Source organism: Protopterus annectens, chromosome 7.part0 (assembly GCF_019279795.1).
Source record: "Protopterus annectens isolate FY-2018-M chromosome 7.part0, PAN1.0, whole genome shotgun sequence".
Classification (NCBI taxonomy): Eukaryota; Metazoa; Chordata; order Ceratodontiformes; family Protopteridae; genus Protopterus; species Protopterus annectens.
The window spans coordinates 757,360,429-757,379,775 of NC_056739.1; the positions used below are offsets into that span (position 1 = coordinate 757,360,429).

A 19,347-nucleotide genomic window follows, 5' to 3' on the forward strand; every position below is an offset into this window, starting at 1 on the left:
GTGCTGAGTGGAGAGTACATTTGAACCTCGCCCAGCTTTATCTTGTGAAGACTAGGAATTTTTCTGCATTGTTTTCTCTTGCTTTTGAAATGGAGGAAGCTGTGTGCTACTGGCTGAGCAGAATGATACATTGCCTTTATGCTGAACCTTATCCTATGCAAAGCTGTCTCTGCACACTTTCTTTGTGTATCAGAAAAGTGAGTTTAGAGTAAAAAAGCGAGCTGTGTTCATACTGCTTCCTACAAGCCTGAGACTCTGTGAAAGTGTATTCCACCTCTGGGGGAGGTGCAGAACATTCAGTTGGACAGGCAGTAGTAGATGGGTGGAGTCAGCATAAAAATGAGCTCTAAGAGCAATTGAGTGGTGCATTCCACTGCAGCTGAAGCTTTCCAGGTAGAGTATTTTTAAGAGCCGTATCAGCAGTAAGGGAAGGACAGGCTGAGCACTCTTTAGGCATCTGTCTCTCTATCTTTGTTCCTCCTCTATGGCACTCTATGATTCTCTGCTATGTTTTAAAAGGTACCCACTGATATGAAGCCCTTGTAAGGACCCTGGGATTAGGTTTTGGGCTCAGGATGCAGGTGTCTATCGCATGCACCGAACACAACCTGAAGAGTCGCAGCAGTGATGACCGGCTCTGCAGCAATCGACCCACAAGCTGTGGCAGCACCGTAACCAATGGGGGGCACGCCAAGTGCCGGACAACAGCAGTGCTGACCCACAACTTAAGTCAGAACAGTCCACAGCTACCCATTTACTTGAAGGAATCAACATCCAGAGGCACAGGAATGAAGTACAGGTAGGGAACACAAAGCACTTTTCTTCTCATCTCTGTTTCTTCTAGTTTTGTTTTCTGTCAGCAATATAAACTTCACGGACTGATGTGGGATATCATTGTAAAGGAACACTGATTTTGTTCTCACTGAATAACAAGGCAAAACATACAGCTATTTCTTTTATACATTGAGCAGTCTGTATAAAGATTGCATGTGGTTAAATTTAAATTCTGTGCAAGACCTGGAAAAAGTGCAAGTTAGCTTAGTCAGACACCAGTATATTGTAACAAATAGAGCCAAGTTTTTTTCATCTGTACAACAACTCAGTGAGACACATCTGCTGTACTGTACAGAATGTGCCTTATCCTGCTTACTGCTACGGTAACAGCAGCATCTGCTTGTCTGACTCTGTACAGAGTACTTGCATAATTACCAGCCCAGCACTGTTAGATGTACACTACTAGCTTCCACTGGACCTACACGTCTGAGTCACATTCCGTGCTCCATAATCCATCCCACTAATCTCTCAAAAACTGCAAAACTACAACAACAACACAGTGAGCATCAGAGGTTGAGGCAGCTTTACTCCTTCACAGAAAACCAAGTGTGACTGATGTGCTGTGCTAGTAAGACACTGTATATTAAGAAGCAACATGATAGGAAGGCGTGTGAATTATTGCACACAGCATATTTCTAAATACCACAGAGTTCTTGCTAGAAGACAACACTCAGACATATTAATAGTGAAGACCCGTAATCTACATTTACCGAGTGCTTCCTTGCTGACTGAGTCAGTGTGTTCATGAAGTGCTATCGTGACAGACTGAGTACTGTATGTACAAATGGTGAATGCAGTCATTTGAGGAGGGGGTACATTTCTGTTGCCAGAGACACCAGAGTAGCAGAGGTCAACAACTATGGACATCATCTAGCCAAGTTTGGATTCACCAAAGGGAATTAAAGGGAATTACATTCATGAAACTACAGATAAGGCACTTCTTTACAGATACTGTCACTGGCAAACTACAGGGTATAGTTAAAAGTCTTGCCCTAAAAATAGCAGTGGCTACTGTTTCTAAGATATGTCACACACAAGCCAGTGCTGGCTGTATAAACTTCAGATGGCGCAGAGGCTGTATTTGGAGGGCCTGTTACTGGACATTGTAGTGCCTTTTAGAGGTAGGATTTTTGCCTGACCGCTCATGGCCAGTCTCAATATCGACTCACTGTTTCTAAGGAAGTTTGTATAGTCTCCAATTGTCTATGTGGGCTTTGTCTGTCCAGGTACTGTCATTCCTCCTAATTCCCAAAAAACATTCTGATTAATTGGCTTCACTGATTTGTCCATGTATATGTTATACTCTTCATTGTGATCTCCTCTGTACTCTAAGTCTGATTGCTTCTGTCTACTTTTGTCTGTAATATGAAAGTCCAATGTAAATTTCTTAAACATAAAAAGGTTTTACTTGCATTCCAGCCTTTAACTTGGACAATGGCTGAAAAAGGTCCATGGGCTAGTCAACCTACTTGGTCAACAAAAGACATATAAGGAAAATAAGTACCACTACCCATTTGCTATTACTCTTCAGACCTTGATTGTGGCTGAAAAGGGTCAACAAGGATCAGTTCACTTCCCTAGTTAAATAACATTAATAAAAAATGATTTATGATGTTTTATTTAGAAACAGTGCTGTTGTTAAACTGTGGCCTTTATTTATAGATGCTGTCACTGTGGGGATTTGAACTCTGTCTGTAAAGAGTGTAATTGGTGGTCTGTGAACAACATAAATGGTGGTCTGTGTACTCTGTATACACTGACTCTGTAGGAAGGAAGACTGTGTTTGGAGATAGTTTCATTGGAGTCTTGACAACTGTATTTCTAGACAAAGTTACCTGAGAGACAACAATGGTGTTTATCATCATGGGCTGAATGCTGTTCATAGACCATCATTAATAACTTGAATAACATATGTATAAGTACTGCTACTGTAGGTCTGAGGAAAGAATTTGCAGACCCTGTAACTGTTTGGCTGGGATCTGTCATAAGAGACACTATCCCTACTAGGGTAGAGAGTGCATTTACTGACACCATTATTGGTGGGTTAAGATCTGTCATAAGAGACACTATCCAACTGGGCTAGGGTGTACATTTACTGACACTGTCACTGGTGGGTTAAGATCTGTCATAAGAGACACTATCCCTACTGGGCTAGAACGTGTATTTACTGACACCGTCACAGGTGGGTTAAGATATTAAGAGACTCTATCCCTACTGCATTAGAACATGCATTTATTTTATTTTATTTTATTTTATTTGCCCCTCAGAAATCCTCCATTTAGCAGTGGAGACCTGGGGAGAACCACTCCATATTTAGTATGAGTCTAACAAACAAATAATATAATGGACACCATTATAAGCCACATACAGGAATAAATATATCTATATATTTTACACAGATTTGAAAAAGAATTCTGCACACAGATTGTACTGTTGAAATGCAGTATGTAATATGTACAATATGTACATAAAGTGATGATGTGTTAGATATATTGGTGTAAATGCAGTATAATATGTACATAAAGTGATAATGTGTTAGATATCTTGGTGTAAATGCAGTATAATATGTATAATATGTACATAAAGTGATAATGTGTTAGATATATTGGTGTTAATGCAGTATAATATGTACATAAAGTGATAATGTGTTACATATATTGGTGTAAATGCAGTATAATATGTATAATATGTACAAAAAGTGATAATGTGTTACATATCTTGGTGTAACTGCAGTATAATATGTACATTTGGTGGGCAGTAGAGAGTTGCATGAGAATGAGTTGGTGGGGTAGTTCTAACCAAGATAGTTGTCTTAGGGCCTTACAATGATGGGTTCTAGGAGGACAGCTAGTGGCAAATTTAGCTATCTTATTATAGCAGGCATCTAGCTTGCTTAGGTCTGATTTGGAGAAGTTGGTAAGGATGGGTGAAGCGTATAGTAAAGTTGACAGAAGATGAGTTCTGGCTGTGGTTATTCTGGAGTTTGTGGTTAGGGAGATGTTCTTCATGTTTCACTGTTGCAGTCATTACATTTGGGTTATCTGCTTGCAGGTAGCCCTCAGTCAGCCTGATTAACAAAGTCTTGGGTCCTGCGTCAGTTGCTGTCCCTTCTTCCATGACGTCAGGTCATCAGGGGTATAAAACATGCAGCCGATGCCATTTCATCAGTCTTTCTTGCCGTATGGTGCCCGAAGCAGAAGCAGTTCACAAGTACCGGTCGGCCGACTCCTGAAATTTTCGTTTTCGAGTTTCAGAACCGAAGTCTTCAACTAAAGCTAAGTACCCCATTGGGGAAACTTTTTCTTGCTCCTTACTGATGTCAGTAAAAGTTAATAATTGCATTACTTGTGGAAAGCAAATACCTCATAAAGATTTTCATTCATACTGTATTCCTTGCCTAGGCCCTGACCACGACATACCTTGCTGTCGGTTTTATGCTTTATTTAATCAGCGCACTATCTGTCATCGGTATATTTTCGCCTCTAAATATTTCGGTTCTCGGTTTAATTATCCAGAAATGTCATCGGTTAGTCATCCGACTACCGGGATTCTGAAAAAACGCAAAGATAAAGACAGAGACAGGCCGCCGAGGTCCAAAACTGCCGATGACACTTTTCCTAAGCCAGTCACCAGTTCGCCGGTACTCAGTGAGGCGCTTTCGCAGCCCCTGATACCTGCTACTTCTGATTCACAAGCTTCTACCAAGGACCATTCGGAGTCCAGTATGCCGCAAGATGCTTCAACTATGGAACCCGCGGATGTCTCTACCTTGGATGGGTCTGGAGCCGCTGTGCAGGCATCGGCTTCTGAGGGTGTATTCAGGCCTACGGACTTGCATATTAAACCGACGCCTCCTTCTTTACTTAGGCCTAAATCTCGATCCAGGCCTAAAAAAAATGATGCCTAGGCCACATGCTCAGACCTTTATGCCTAAAAAACAAATGATAAGGATAGCTGAAGATCTAATAACTCTAATAAGGGGTAGCCAACCCCCCCCCCCTAAGAGGCCTAGGATTGAAGGTGATTATGAATCTTCTGATCAGGATTCTGTTGTTTCTGATTCTTCTGATGATCTGGATTTGCCCTTATCTACTTATGAAAATTCTGATGCAGAGGACTCCATTCCCTCTGCTTCCCCTCCTGAGGATTTTTCTTTTGGGGAAACCTTACATACTTTAAGGGAGCATTTCCACTGGGAAAGCCAGGATTTTTCTGATTCAAAAAAGAGGCTTAGGGATTTCCTTCTACTACCACAGCATAGGCCTTTAGCTACTCCTCCTGCACTAGACATTGTTGATGATGCTTTTTTGGAATCTAGTTTGGCCCCTGATACCCTGTCTCCTGCTCCCAGAAAACCTGACAGATACTACAGGGTCCCTGAGTCCCACAAGTTCCTTTTTAAAAATCCTATTGCAGATCCAGAGACTATTTCACTGGGGCCCAAGGGCATTAAGGCTTCTACTGCTAAAAATCCTACCCCTTCTTGATAGAGACTCCAGGGTGCGGGATAGATGGGGTAAGAAGGTTTACACTTCTGCAACCTTGGCCATTAGAGCTTTAAACTGCCAGTTTCATATGTTAAAGTATCAGCAACATGTTATTGGACTGCTTAAACAGAAAATGATGTTGATTCCTGACTGTGTGGAAAATAAAGAATTACAGGATTTAATGCATTCTGCTGAACAAGTTGGAAAGCATACTTTGCAATGTGGTTTTGATTCATTAGAGGCCTCTTGCAGGGCTGCTGTTACTGGGTCTGTGCTCAGAAGGCATGCTTGGCTTAAGGAGCAATCTTTGCCTGATCATGTTAAAGCTAAATTGTTGGATGCTCCTTTAAACCAGAATCGCCTGTTTCGCAATAAGGCTGAGGAAGTTCTTAAAAAGATGGAAGATAAAGCTAAATCTATGCAAACTGTGAAAGATTTTTTACAAGTTCAGCCTCCTAGAGTTAGTAGGCACTGACCCTCTAAGAATTGGCCCTTTCCAACCCCTTCCAGGTCTTCTCAAGTCAAACTCAGACACAGCAAAAAACCCAGGTTTCAGTCCCAGGGGACACACAGAACTAAGCAGTGGGGGACCTCCACTTCCAAACCTTGGAATAATAAGACTCCCCCCATGGTAAACTGTCTCAATGACTTCCTTTTAAAATTTCCAAGCAATTATCAACTGACTGCCTGTTTGGGGGGAAAGATTGCTCTTCGTGCAAAGAATTGGGAACTCATTATCCAGGACAAATGGGTTTTAAATATAGTGTCCCAGGGATACAGATTTCACTTCCACACATTGCCAACACTAAGCGGGTGGCCAGGCCTACCCCCAAATCAGTGGGCAGAGGCCCAAAAACAAGTACTTTCTCTCTTAAGCATGGGAGCTATTCAACTGGTACCAGAAGAGGAAAGGGGACAAGGTTTCTACTCAAGACTTTTCCTGGTACCCAGAAAAGACAATTCATGGTGTCCTATCTTGGACCTGTCTACTCTAAACACCTTTTTGGAGATTCCAAAATTCAAGATGCTGACCCTTCACCAATTACTTCCTATGCTAGGCAAAGATGCCTGGTTGGCAACAATAGATTTAAAAGAAGCATACCTGCACATCCCAATCAGGGAATCTTGCAGAAGATACCTACGCTTCAAAGCAGGCTACACGCACTATCAGTTCTCTGCACTGCCCTTTGGCTTATCTGCTGCACCCAGGGTATTCACAAAGTGCCTAGCTCCAGTTATTGCATTTTGCAGGCAAATAAATATTCAAATATACCCATATCTGGACGATTGTTTAATTCAGGCAGAAAGCCAGGACATACTTTTGAATCATCTGGCCTTTGTACAAAGGGTTCTAACTTGTCTGGGGTACACCACAAATGAAAAGAAATCACACCTGATACCCTGTCAACAAATTATATTCCTGTGAGGAAGCTTGAATACAACTTCCCAGATGGCTTACCTCACACCAGAGAAACAAACTGACAACCTACTTCAAACAAGTGGCCACAAAAACCCTGCTATCTGCAAGACAAATACTGCAAGCCTTGGGGTTCATGGCCTCCTGCATTCTTCTAATTCCATATGCAAGACTGCATATGAGGAAACTACAGTGGTATCGAAAAAGCTTATGGTGTCAACATTCTCAAGACCTAGAAACAATGATTCCTATCATACCTTGCCTACGCCTAGAGTCCCTTTGGTGGGCAGAAGCCTGCCACCAAAACAAGGGACTACCTTTCACACCACCCCCTGCCACCCAAACCCTAACAACAGACGCATCAGACTATGCATGGGGGGCTCACCTGGCAGGGAAGTGCATTCAGGGCAAATGGAACCCAAGTCAACTGCACCTGCATATCAATCAAAAAGAAATGTTAGCTGTACAGAATGCTCTGACAGCCTTCACGGACCACATTCTTCCAGGACAACTAATGGTAAAGATGGACAACACCACTGTTATGTGGTACATAAACATGCAGGGGGGTACACATTCCTACCTCCTCTGCAGACTAGCCATGGCATTGTGGAACACAGCCCTGAGCTACCAAGTGCACCTACAAGCTCAATTCCTGCCAGGAAAATTAAACACACTGGCAGATGGACTAAGCAGAAAACTCATGGACCCACACAAGTGGAAACTGGAACCAAGGATTTTCAACATGTTGACAAGCAAATGGGGGAGCCCAGATATAGACCTGTTTGCCTCTCCCCAGAACTACCAGTTGGACAAATTTGCACAAGGACTCCCCACAAACAAGCCTGGAAAGTGGATGCTCTGTCCTTCAGCTGGATAAACCTATCAGTCTATGCCTTCCCCCCTCTGCCCCTGCTCTCCAAAGTACTACTAAAAATCAAACAGAACAAACCAAGGATGATTTTGATTGCTCCAGACTGGCAGTGCCAACACTGGTACCCCCTCCTGCGCAGTGTGTCACGGTTATCTCCATGGCACCTGCCTCAAACTCCTTCCCTGCTGTCTCAGCAGGAGAACCAGATTCTGCACCCTCAGCTTCTAACACTGAACCTTGCAGCCTGGCTAATTACTTAATTTCTCCTTTACCATCCCTCAGCAAACCTGTGATGGATATCATTTTAGAGGCAAGGAGGCCTAGTACTGGAAAATCTTATGCTGAAAAATGGAAAAGATTCTGTGCCTGGACCCTGTCTCAAGGGATGAGCACAGCAGCACCCAATCTACCTCAGGTTTTACAATACTTAACTGAGATGCTTCACAAGGGCCTGTCTTTTTCCTCCGTTAAAATACATGCCTCAGCCATTTCAGCTCATTATAACACAGAACCTCCCCTCTTCTCTCATCCACTGCTCAAGCAGTTCCTCAGAGGTTCCAAAAATTTAAGACCACCCAGGAGAGCTCCAACCCCAGCCTGGGACCTTAACTTTGTCTTGGAGAAACTCACTCTACCGCCTTTCGAGCCAGCTGCTACTGCAGACTTAAAATTTCTTTCTTGGAAAACAGCTTTCCTTTTAGCAATCACTTTAGCTAGAAGGGTATCTGAATTACAGGCCCTTATGGCAGTGGATCCTTTCATCATCTTTCATGTGGACAGGGTGTCCCTCAGAAACAATCCATCCTTCATGCCCAAGGTGGTATCCAGTGTGGCTCTTAATCAGTCAATTCATTTGCCAACCTTCTTTCCCAATCCACAGAATAAAGGGGAACGGATACTGCATTCCTTAGATATGCAAAGACAACTTAGATTATACTTGGACAGGACTAAACCTCAAAGGAAATCTGAACAACTGCTGGTGGCATTTGCTGCAGGGACAGAGGGGAAGGCTATTTCAAAACAAACCAGACCTCACTCCACCAGGGCTGCATCTACCTCTGCAGCCTTTCTCAGAGGCATCCCTACCAGGGACATCCTAGAAGCTGCTACCTGGAGTTCTGTACATACTTTCACCAAGCATTATCATTTGCCAATTTTCTCTAAATCCAGAGCTGGCTTTGCCACTGCAGTCTTGCAGGGCCTTATAGCTGGCCCTAATGCTATCTAAATTCCTCCTCCCAACCATAGCTTTGGGAATCTATCCAAATGTAATGACTGCAACACTGAAACACGAAGAACATAGTGCAGTTGTGTTCACTTACCATAAATGTAGATGTTCGAGTGTATTCACTGTTGCAGTCCTGGTTGCCCTCCCTCCAGCCCCCTAACTTCTTTTGACTATACCTCTACTTTCCTTTACTATGCTTAAAAGCCTTTTTGGTGTATTTGCTTTTTTGTTGGAGGTATATTTTTGTACTTTTATATTTAATTGCTTCCCATTAGCAGGGCACCTGACATCTGGGGCAAGAAAAACTGATGTAATGGCGTTGGCTGTATGTTTTATACCCCTGATGACCTAATGTCATGGAAGAAGGGATAGCAACCGACGCAGGACCCAAGACTTTGTTAATCAGGCTGACTGAGAGCTACCTGCAAGCAGATAACCCAGTTGTAATGACTGCAACAGTGAATACACTCGAACATCTACATTTATGGTAAGTGTACACAACTGTACTTTTCTGCATCTGTATAAGGTACATATTTTTTGTGTACTTTTTTTACAGTCTGAGCAATGTGTAAGTCGAACGTCAGATTTTGATCAATAACAACACCGAGAAGTTGGGTGGATGGTACTGGTTCAATTAAAGTCTTATTACTGGATGTGATGTTGAAGTAAGTGGATTGGGTTTTGAAATTAGTGGAGTGGAAGAGCATGAGTTTAGTTTTATTTGGGTTCAAGATTAATTGGGCATCTGCCAACCATGATTCAATAGCACTGAAGGATGTTTGGGTTAACTTTTGTAGTTCAGGTATAGTTAGGGCGGAACATATGACAGTGTAGTCATCTGCATACTGTATAAGGGTGGCTAGAGTTATAGTATTATGGAGATTATTTGTAAACAGGTTAAAAAGGAGGGGACCAAGAACAGACCCTTGAGGCACACCCATAGTCATTGGTAGTAAGGGAGAAAGAGCTTTGTTCCACTATACCGCTTGTTGCCGATCTATGAGGCAGTTCTGAAACTAGGCTAAAGTGGAGTAGCTTAGTTCAGTTTGGACAAGGCAGTCAGTAGTTTGTTATGAGACACTGTATCATAGTAATATAACAGGATAATGTGTTAGATATCTTGGTGTAAATGCAGTATAATATGTACAATATGTACATAAAGTGATAATGTGTTAGCTATCTTGGTGTAAATGTAGTATAATATGTATAATATGTACAAAATGTGATAATGTTAGATATTTTGGTGTAAATTCAGCATAATATGTATAATATGTACATAAAGTGATAATGTGTTAGATATCTTGGTGTAAATGCAGTATAATATGTATAATATGTACATAAAGTGATAATGTTTAGATATCTTGGTGTAAATGCAGTATAATTTATTTATTTACATTTGTTGACTGGGAGCGTCCGACTGGACGTAGGTCCATTTTCAGCGGAGGCCCGGGGAGAAAAGCTCCACAGTTAACATATACAGACAGTAGTTACAATGGATTTACATAGCGATTAACAATTTGATTAACATAGCAAGTAATTACAAACATAGTTACAGATGAAGAACATAGTACATCAGTAGACAACTGATATCTGTGAAGTACATAACAGACATTAACAATTGTTACAATAAGAAGTCCCTGCTGCATAATAAGTAGTAGGCTTATGAGCAAGTGAGCTTGCTGTAATTAAGGTAGTTAGTGGGGTGGAAAGAAAGGTAGTGGTTGGATGGGGTGGGTGATATTAGAGTGGGAGTTGCAAGGGCATAACCAGCATGTTTTTAGGTGCGCTTTCAGTAAAGTTTTGAAGTGGGTGCATGATGGTACGGAGGTAATTGTGGGTGGGAGGGAGGGAGTTCCATAGTTTGGTTATGGCGCAAGAGAATAGTGCTTCGTCAGCAGAGTTATTGGCTTTAGAGATCTGCAAGTGATTTTTGTTGCTGGATCTTAGTGGTCTGATGGTGCGATTAGGTTGGAGTAGATTCTGGAGGGATGGGACATTTATTAGATGGTTTACTAGTTTGTGGGCAAGTGATAGTTGATACCATTGAAGGAGGTGAGGGAGTTCAAGCCAGCCCAGTTCAGCAAGTGAGAGACAGTGGTGAGAGACAGTAGAATGCCCCTGTGGCGAATTTGGCGATTTTGTTGTAGCAGGTCTCTAGCTTGTTTAGATCGCATTGCCTTAGGTTAATATATATTGGAGAGGCATAAAGTAGGGTGGAGATAAGGTGGGAATTTGCTACTGAAATCTTTGCTGCTTTGGTGAGAAGTTGCTTATTTCTATATAACTCTCCTAGTTTTTTGTGGACTTTTTTTATGGTCATGGATATGTGAATGTCAAATTATAGTTTATTGTCTGTTTCCACTCCTAGCAATTTGGTGTGTTCTGTTGGGTGTATAGCGGTGTTGTCTTTTGCTGTGATGCTAAAGTGAGAGTTGTTTTGAATATGTTTGGTGGGTTGGAAGATGAGTAGTTTAGTTTTGTTTGGGTTGAGTATTAATTGGGCATCGGATAACCAAGTTTCATCAGAGGAAAAGGCTTCCTGTGTGACTTTTTGCAGTTTGGGTAGGGACTGGGCTGAGCAAATGATGGTTGAGTCATCTGCGTATTGTATGAGTGTGTCATGTTTGGTGGCAGAGGCTAGATTATTGGTGAAAATAGAGAAGAGTAGGGGTCCAAGGATGGATCATTGGTGAACACCAATAGAGACAGGTAGTTGGGGAGATATGTCATTCTGCCATACAACGGGTTGTTGGAGGTCAGACAGGTAACTCTGAAACCAGCTGGTGACTGATTGAGAAAAGGATAGGTTATTGAGGACAGAGATGCGTTGTTTGTGTGGGACCATGTCAAATGCTTTAGATAGGTCTGGGAAAGTAGCAGAGGAGAGAAAGCCATTGTTTTTATGCTGAAGGATAGTGTTAGTAAAGGACAGTAAGGCAGTGGTGGTGCTATGGTTTGGTCGGAAACCATGCTGACTATTGGAAAGGAGGTTGTTAGTAAGGAGGTAGTCTGAGACCTGAGAGTGAATGCATCTCTCTAATATTTTGGAGAGTGGAGAGAGAATAGCTATGGGGTGGTAATTGGTTAGTTCTGTGGAGTATAATATCCAGTATAATATATAATATGTATAATATGTACATAAAGTGATAATGTCTTAGATATCTTGGTGTAAATGCAGTATAATATCTATAATATGTACAAAACGTGATAATGTGTTAGATATTTTGGTGTAAATGCAGCATAATATGTATATGTACATAAAGTGATATTGTCTTAGATATCTTGGTGTAAATGCAGTATAATATGTACAGTATGCACATAAGGTGATAATGTGTTAGATATTGTGGTGTAAATGCAGTATAATATGTACAATATGTACATAAAGTGATAATGTATTAGATATGTTGGTGTAAATGCAGTATGTTGTTTGTCTTTCAGCTTTTCCTGGTTAGGGGTCGCCGCAGCGGAACTCCGGCCCGCTAATGATTGGCAGTATAATATGTATAATATGTACAAAAAGTGATAGTGTTAGATATCTTGGTGTAAATGCGGTATAATATGTATAATATGTACCTAAAGTGATAGATAATGTGTTGGATATCTTGGTGTATAATATGTATCAAAAGTGATAATGTGTTAGATATCTTGGTGTAAATGCAGTATAATATGTACAAAAAGTGATAATGTGTTAGATATCTTGGTGTAAATGCAGTATAATATGTACAAAAATTGATAATGTGTTAGATATCTTGGTGTAAATGCAGTATAATATGTACAAAAAGTGATAATGTGTTAGATATCTTGGTGTAAATGCAGTATAATATGTACAAAAAGTGATAATGTGTTAGATATCTTGGTGTAAATGCAGTATAATATGTACAAAAAGTGATAATGTGTTAGATATCTTGGTGTAAATGCAGTATAATATGTACAAAAAGTGATAATGTGTTAGATATCTTGGTGTAAATGCAGTATAATATGTATAATGTGTACAGAAAGTGATAATATGTTAGATATTTTTGTATAGTAATGAAAGGAAATAGGGTTCAAGTATCGGCTTTAGAGAGATTTCCCTAATATCTGAATAAGAAGACAAGGGGTACAGTAGGGGTAACAGTGTGACTAGACAGAAAAAAATCAAATCATAGAACTATTTGCCAGTGTTTAACACATAGGTATCTGCACATGACAATGTCAGATGGTTTCTTAATACCTTAGAGGAGGAGATGGTATTAAATTCTGATCGAATTTCACATGGAATGCACTGCTATAGTTTTACTATGGCTGATTAGTGAGGGAAGGATTTAATTCTGAGTACTTGATTTTGGGATCTTACTGGCCTTGTTGGTTCATACCTAACAGTGAGTATTTTTTTTTGCAGAACATTTGTGTGGTTTCTGTAGAATATTATGAATTATTTGTGTTGAAAATACTGTAGTGTGTTTTGCACTTCTAATCAGTTTAATGTTTTTAGAGCTAAACAGTGATGAATATTTTTGGGTGATTAGCTACAAATGTAGTTATTTTCTCGTATGTTTCTTCTAGTTTGTACAACTGCTTTTTCTGTATGGTGGTAAATACTGATGGAGAGTACACCAAGTTTGTTTCATAGAAGGCAGAGACACTGTCCTTGGTGGGCTGGGATCTGCAGTAATGGACACTATCCCTACTGGGTTACAGAGTGTATTTAGATTTAGTGATGGTGCCACTGGTGGGCTAAGGCCCACATATATAGCCACTGTTACTGTTGGGCCTGTCTTCAGTTTATAGATGTTGCATATGGTACACTTCAATTTTATGTTCACTGTCACCCTCTCAGGTGGGATTGGGCCTATATTTATGGACATTGTCACTGGTGTGCTAGAGAATTGCCTAATAGCCACCATCAGTGGATACTGTCTTGCACTTTGACTTTCAGCAAACATATAAAGTTCTACAAACATTTTGTAGATGATGTGTTTTTCATATGGGGAGGTACTGTATTAGAACTCAATGAGTTCATTAGTTATATTAATGGAACAACTAACTTTTTGAAGTTTGAACAGAGATTTTCCCATGAGTCAATAGAATTTTTAGATGTGAAAGTAATGAAGACAGAGAATGGAGTCCATACAGAGATTTATAGGAAAGAATGTTGGAAGAATAACATGCTACACAGGAGCAGTATGCATCCTCAGCATCTATATAGGAATATAGTGAAAGGACAATCGTTACGAGTGTCACGTCTCATGACAGATAGCTATAATTACAGTAAGAAACAGGATATGTTGAAGAATGATTTTTTAATGAGGGGGTATAGTAAATACGAAGCGAATGCTGTTTATGAAGTTAATGAAACAACAAGGATAGGTAAAGGTAGACCCTATTTATATAAGAATAGTGAGAATATGGTGAAGAATGATAGGAATGACAATAGAGACAGGGTGACTATCCAATATTCTAATATGAATAATAGAATTAAAAATGTCATAGAGAAGAATTGGGGTATATTAACTAGTGATGAGAGAATAACACAAATAGTGGGTAGTAAACCCAGTTTCTCATATAAAAATATGAAATCTTTAAAAAGGTTATTGTGTTATGAGAACAGGGACAATAGGAATGATGTGGAGACGAATAGACAGGGTACACTACCATGTAGGAGTTGTAACTACTGTATATATTTATCAGGAAGAAAGTCTTTTACACATCCTGATACAGGACGTGAATACAAATTTGACTTTTATGCTGACTGTAAATCCAGGAATCTAGTATACTTAGCTGTGTGCCATATTTGTACATGTTTTTATGTAGGTAAGACTAATAGAAGCTTAAAGGAGCGTATTAGGGAACATTTATATGCTATTAATAAGAGTGATGAACACAACGCCCTAGCACGACACACAATAGATCATGGGAAAACACATAGATTTTACTTTAATGTCACTGAATTGATAAGAGAGACAAATAGATTAGGGAATATAAAGAATTTCACTGAAGAACGTGAAAATAGATGGATCATGAGGTTGCAGAGCCATAAGGGACATGGTTTAAATGATAAGATCTCCCTGAAACCATTTCTAGCAGCACGTCCCTACACACATTAATTTCATATGATATTATATAATTATATTATATTCTATCAGTTTTCCTAATACAAGTGCAAGTCTATAGCCTAATAACATGTATATTTTATAAGGTGTTACATATGCATATGATTATAATATTTATAGAACTATATTTGAAATTAACATTTTACTTATTTTTAATATCGATATATATTTTAATTTTTTATTTTTTATATATATTTTATATATATTTATACATATTTTACATTTACATCAATTCACATATATAATATTATATATTAAAGGAAATATGAAGTTTCATTTTATACATTATATATTTGTATAATAAATGTGTTTTTTATATATGTATAACAGCGAGCAATGGAATTGTTGCTTTAAGTGTTTTAAGCATTCTGATGAATTTTATCTGATGAATTAATTAATGACTCAATTAAGTTGTAGTTAATTGTATTGTTTGTAATATATAAAGGAAGTTAGAATAGCAGTATTTTTAAGTCTGAAGAAGCGTTCCTGTAACGTGAAAGCGCTTACTCTTTTACTGCAGTTTGTGTCTCCAATAAAGTATCGTTGGTTTTCTTCTTATTGCTGTGGTGAGCCTCGTTTAGTTCTTTTTGGACAATTATAAATAACTTCAGAGCAGTAATGATAATTATTATTTAATTTTCTGACATAGTCAAAGAAGGGCTTATAATTATTCTTAGCCTCAGAAGTTAGCCTACATTTGCGGGATGCTTAACTGGTTTTCTAGCTGCCTTCAGTTTCTTGTTGAGGTATTTTATAATCTCTTTGTTGTGGTACATTCTGGTATTACAAGGTAATCTAAGCAGTTTCATCTTCTGTTGTATAATGTGTTAACATCCACTGACCAGCAGGATGTTTTTTGTTGTATTTCCCACTGCATTTGGCTTTAGTGGTCACTGCTCTCACAATGCATTTAGCTAAATGAGCATATATATCCTTGGCGTAAGTTAATGGATATCCCAAAACCACTATAGAGTTAACATGGGTGAATTTTGAGATTTTGTTTTACAATTTTAAAAGGTTTTATTTTTATTTATTTATTTTTTTTGAAGTCTCTAAAGATGGTGGTTTTGGTTACCGGTGGGGTCAATGTTCTAAGGATAAAGGTAACTAGTTTGTGGTCCAACTCAACAAATGAGTAGCTATCCAGGGGCAGGGAACATGCTGGGGCTAAAATTGTGAGAACTAGGTTTAGGATATTACTGTCCTTGGTGGGATTTCAGACAATTTGATCCAGGGAATTCTTCATTAACTTAATCTAAAAAATGTTAAAAGTGTAAGTAGTCCAGTTTACAGAGGGTGAGGGGGGTTGTAGTCACTAAGGATTAAAGAACCATATCTTGCATGGATGTTTTTAAAGAATAGCAGGAAGTTTTCATGATCCTTTCGGACCATAGAAGGGGTTCAGTCATATTTATGACTCACCCATTGTGAGCTGGAGTTCAATGAGCTCATGGGGGGGGATCATAAGGTAGCAATTTGGAAGGAATAAAAGTTGTGATGAGCACTGATACACCTCTGGCATTGTCAGAGGACCTAAAGGCATGATAGGCACAGAAACCCTGCACAGATGGCATGTTCTCATTACACCTGAACCATGTCTCGGTGACTGCACAAACACAAACTCTTTCCAGACACAGAAATACCTCAAAATTGGGCAATTTGTTGTTACTACTCCTGGCATTGAGAAAGGCCACCTTGATGTTGTCCATTTTGTGATTAGATTTGTTGGTCAGGTTGGGATATTCATTAGATGAATTCTACCTAAAAAAGTGGGAATAGCAAAGGTTCTGGCCAGTATGCAGAAGTCCTTGAATGACAGCTGAAGATCATCCTTTGCAAAGCAATTAGTATTGTCGATCATTTTGTCCCATGAAGATACATATTAGACCTCCTGGCCTGACAGTAGCTGTGTAGCTAATTGTAGAATGCAGTTATCTTTTCCTTACGTCTAAGTATCATTCTAGATGAGGGTAGGATAAAACTGCAAATAAGAGGGTTAAACCTGATGTAGCAAATTCCATTAAGTCCTTCTGCATGTCTTTCATGGGCTTTCATGACATATGGTTTTCTCCAACATGGACTATGAACATATCATAGATATACTTAATTTGATGACAGTGTTCTGAAGGACCTGAATGGGTCAGCACTCCTGATTCCCAAGAGACGGCTAACTGTAAGCCTAGTGAACATGGAGTCAATGTGTTTAATACTGGAGTCACCAATTACTATGCTTTTTCCAGAAGCTGATTTATTTTTATTAGACACTGGGGTGTAATATTCTTGGTAGCATGCTGATGAATAGGTACATGCAGGTGAAGTACTGGGGAGGTTTTCAGTGCTACTTACTCTTAAGAGTTCTTGGATGCTTTGGAAGTGATTTTCTGCAACAACAGCTTATAGTAGTTTTATGTTGTCAGTATGAAGATGTGTTCATGTGGGTGGGATTAAAACAGTATGATGCTCACTACACGAATGACATTTCCAGAGGGATGCCTCTAAGTTGGCAAGATGTTTATACCTCTCACAGACATAATCTAATGGGTTAAGCAAGAGTTCATTTTCAATGAGCAGAGACATAGTCCTAACACAATTATCCAACTTCCTAACTAAATGTTACTGAAGTGTCTTACTAATATTAATTTGGCTATGTAAAGTTTTCATTATCTTCATTTTAAGATTTATGTATATAGCCCTGTAAGGCAAAATCTTTACAGTTTGAGATTAATTCTGAAAACTACAGCACCATACCACTGCTGTGTTTTTATCACATTTTCTGATGTGGAATTAGAAGTTCAGCCCCCCCCCCCTTAATTAAAGTGAATATCCCACTGTTCCACTGTTCTTCAAAATTCATGTATAGAGGGAATGTAGTCACTTGTCATGTCTTCTTCATGTTATGTTCATATTTAATTATTGCTCCAATGATCACCTGTCATGTCTTCTTCATGTTATGCTCACATTTAATTATTGCTCCAATGATCACCTGTCATGTCTTCTTCATGTTATGCTCACATTTAATTATTGCTCCAATGATCACCTGTCATGCCTTCTTCATGTTATGTTCACATTTACTTTCTGTCCCAATGATCAGCTGTTGCATCTTATTCATGTTATGTTCACATTTAATTAGTGCCCCATGATCACCTGTCATAGCTTCTTTATGTTATGTTCACGTTTATTAACCCAACAATCACCTGTCACATTTTCTTCATGTTGTGTTCACATTTAATTACTGCCCCAGTGTGCAACTGTCACGTCATCTTCATGTTATGATCACATTCATTTACTGCCCCAATGAGCAACTGTCACATCGTCTTCATGCTATGTTCACATTTAATTACTACCCCAGTGATCAGCTGTCATGTCTTTGTCTTCATGTAGCATTCACATTTCATTATTGTCCCAATGATCACGTGTCATGTCTTGTACATGTTATGTTCATGTTTAATTATTGCCCCAGTGATAACTGCATAACTACATATACAAATAGGTCTCAAAATATTTCAGTCATGATCCCAAAATAAAACAATATTACTTTTATTTCAGTTCCCCTGTTAAATACATGATTTTACTTTTACTTTTGTTAGAACATTCAGCCTACTAGTATAGGTTGTCATTTTGAAATTTGCAAGGGTCATACATCATCTTCTTTCAGCTGTTCCCGTTAGGGGTCGCCACAGCAGATTACCTGTTTCCATTTCTTCCTGTCCTCTGCATCTTGCTCTGTCACACCAACCACCTGCATGTCCTCTCTTACCACATCCATAGACCTTATCTTAGGCCTTCCTCTTTTCCTGTTACATGGTAGCTTCATCCTTTGCATCTTTTTCCCAATATACTCAGCATCCCTCCTCAGCACATGTCCAAACCAACGTAATTGTGCCTCTCTGGCTTTGTCGCCAAACCTTCCAACCTGAGCTGACCCTCTAATATACTTATTCCTAATCCTGTCCACCCTTGTCACACCCAGTGCAAATCTTAACATCTTTAATTCTGCCACATCCAGCTCAAACTCCTGCCTTTTTGTCAATGCCACTGTCTCCAACCCATATAACATAGCTGGTCTCACAAATCATTTAGTCTTCTCTCTCACTTAAATGAAAGTTATTTACTCCTAAAAGGCAAACAAAATTCCATGACTATGATTCAGAAACTGGCTTGTCCACGAGTGATAAGGTTGCAACAAAACGTTAGAGCTATTTCAGAACCAGTGATTCAGGCACACATTAGATACAATGAGGAAGGACCTTATCTCAGATAATTTGCATGTCTGTGCATGTCTCTGAATCAGTTGATAATTACCACAAACACTTTCTGCTGCCATTGCACTAATCACTGCTAGTAGCCGATGCATTATGTCAGCACAGGCATTCTGTCATTCACTTCCCTACACATATACATACACACACATCCAAATA

At 39.4% G+C, this 19,347-nt stretch overlaps 1 protein-coding gene across 3 annotated transcripts in view; it reads left to right on the plus strand.

Moving 5' to 3' along the window:
- Window positions 1-348: 348 nt before the first annotated feature.
- The window catches only part of KCNAB3 (potassium voltage-gated channel subfamily A regulatory beta subunit 3), a 1,202,467-nt gene continuing 1,183,468 nt past the window's right edge, over window positions 349-19,347 (plus strand). For 2 of the 3 annotated variants that reach the window (XM_044077288.1, XM_044077291.1), the window contains exon 1: window positions 407-799. In XM_044077288.1, the coding sequence (XP_043933223.1) occupies window positions 576-799 (224 nt within the window). In that variant the 5' untranslated portion in view covers window positions 407-575. The other variant, XM_044077289.1, reaches the window with a different exon arrangement.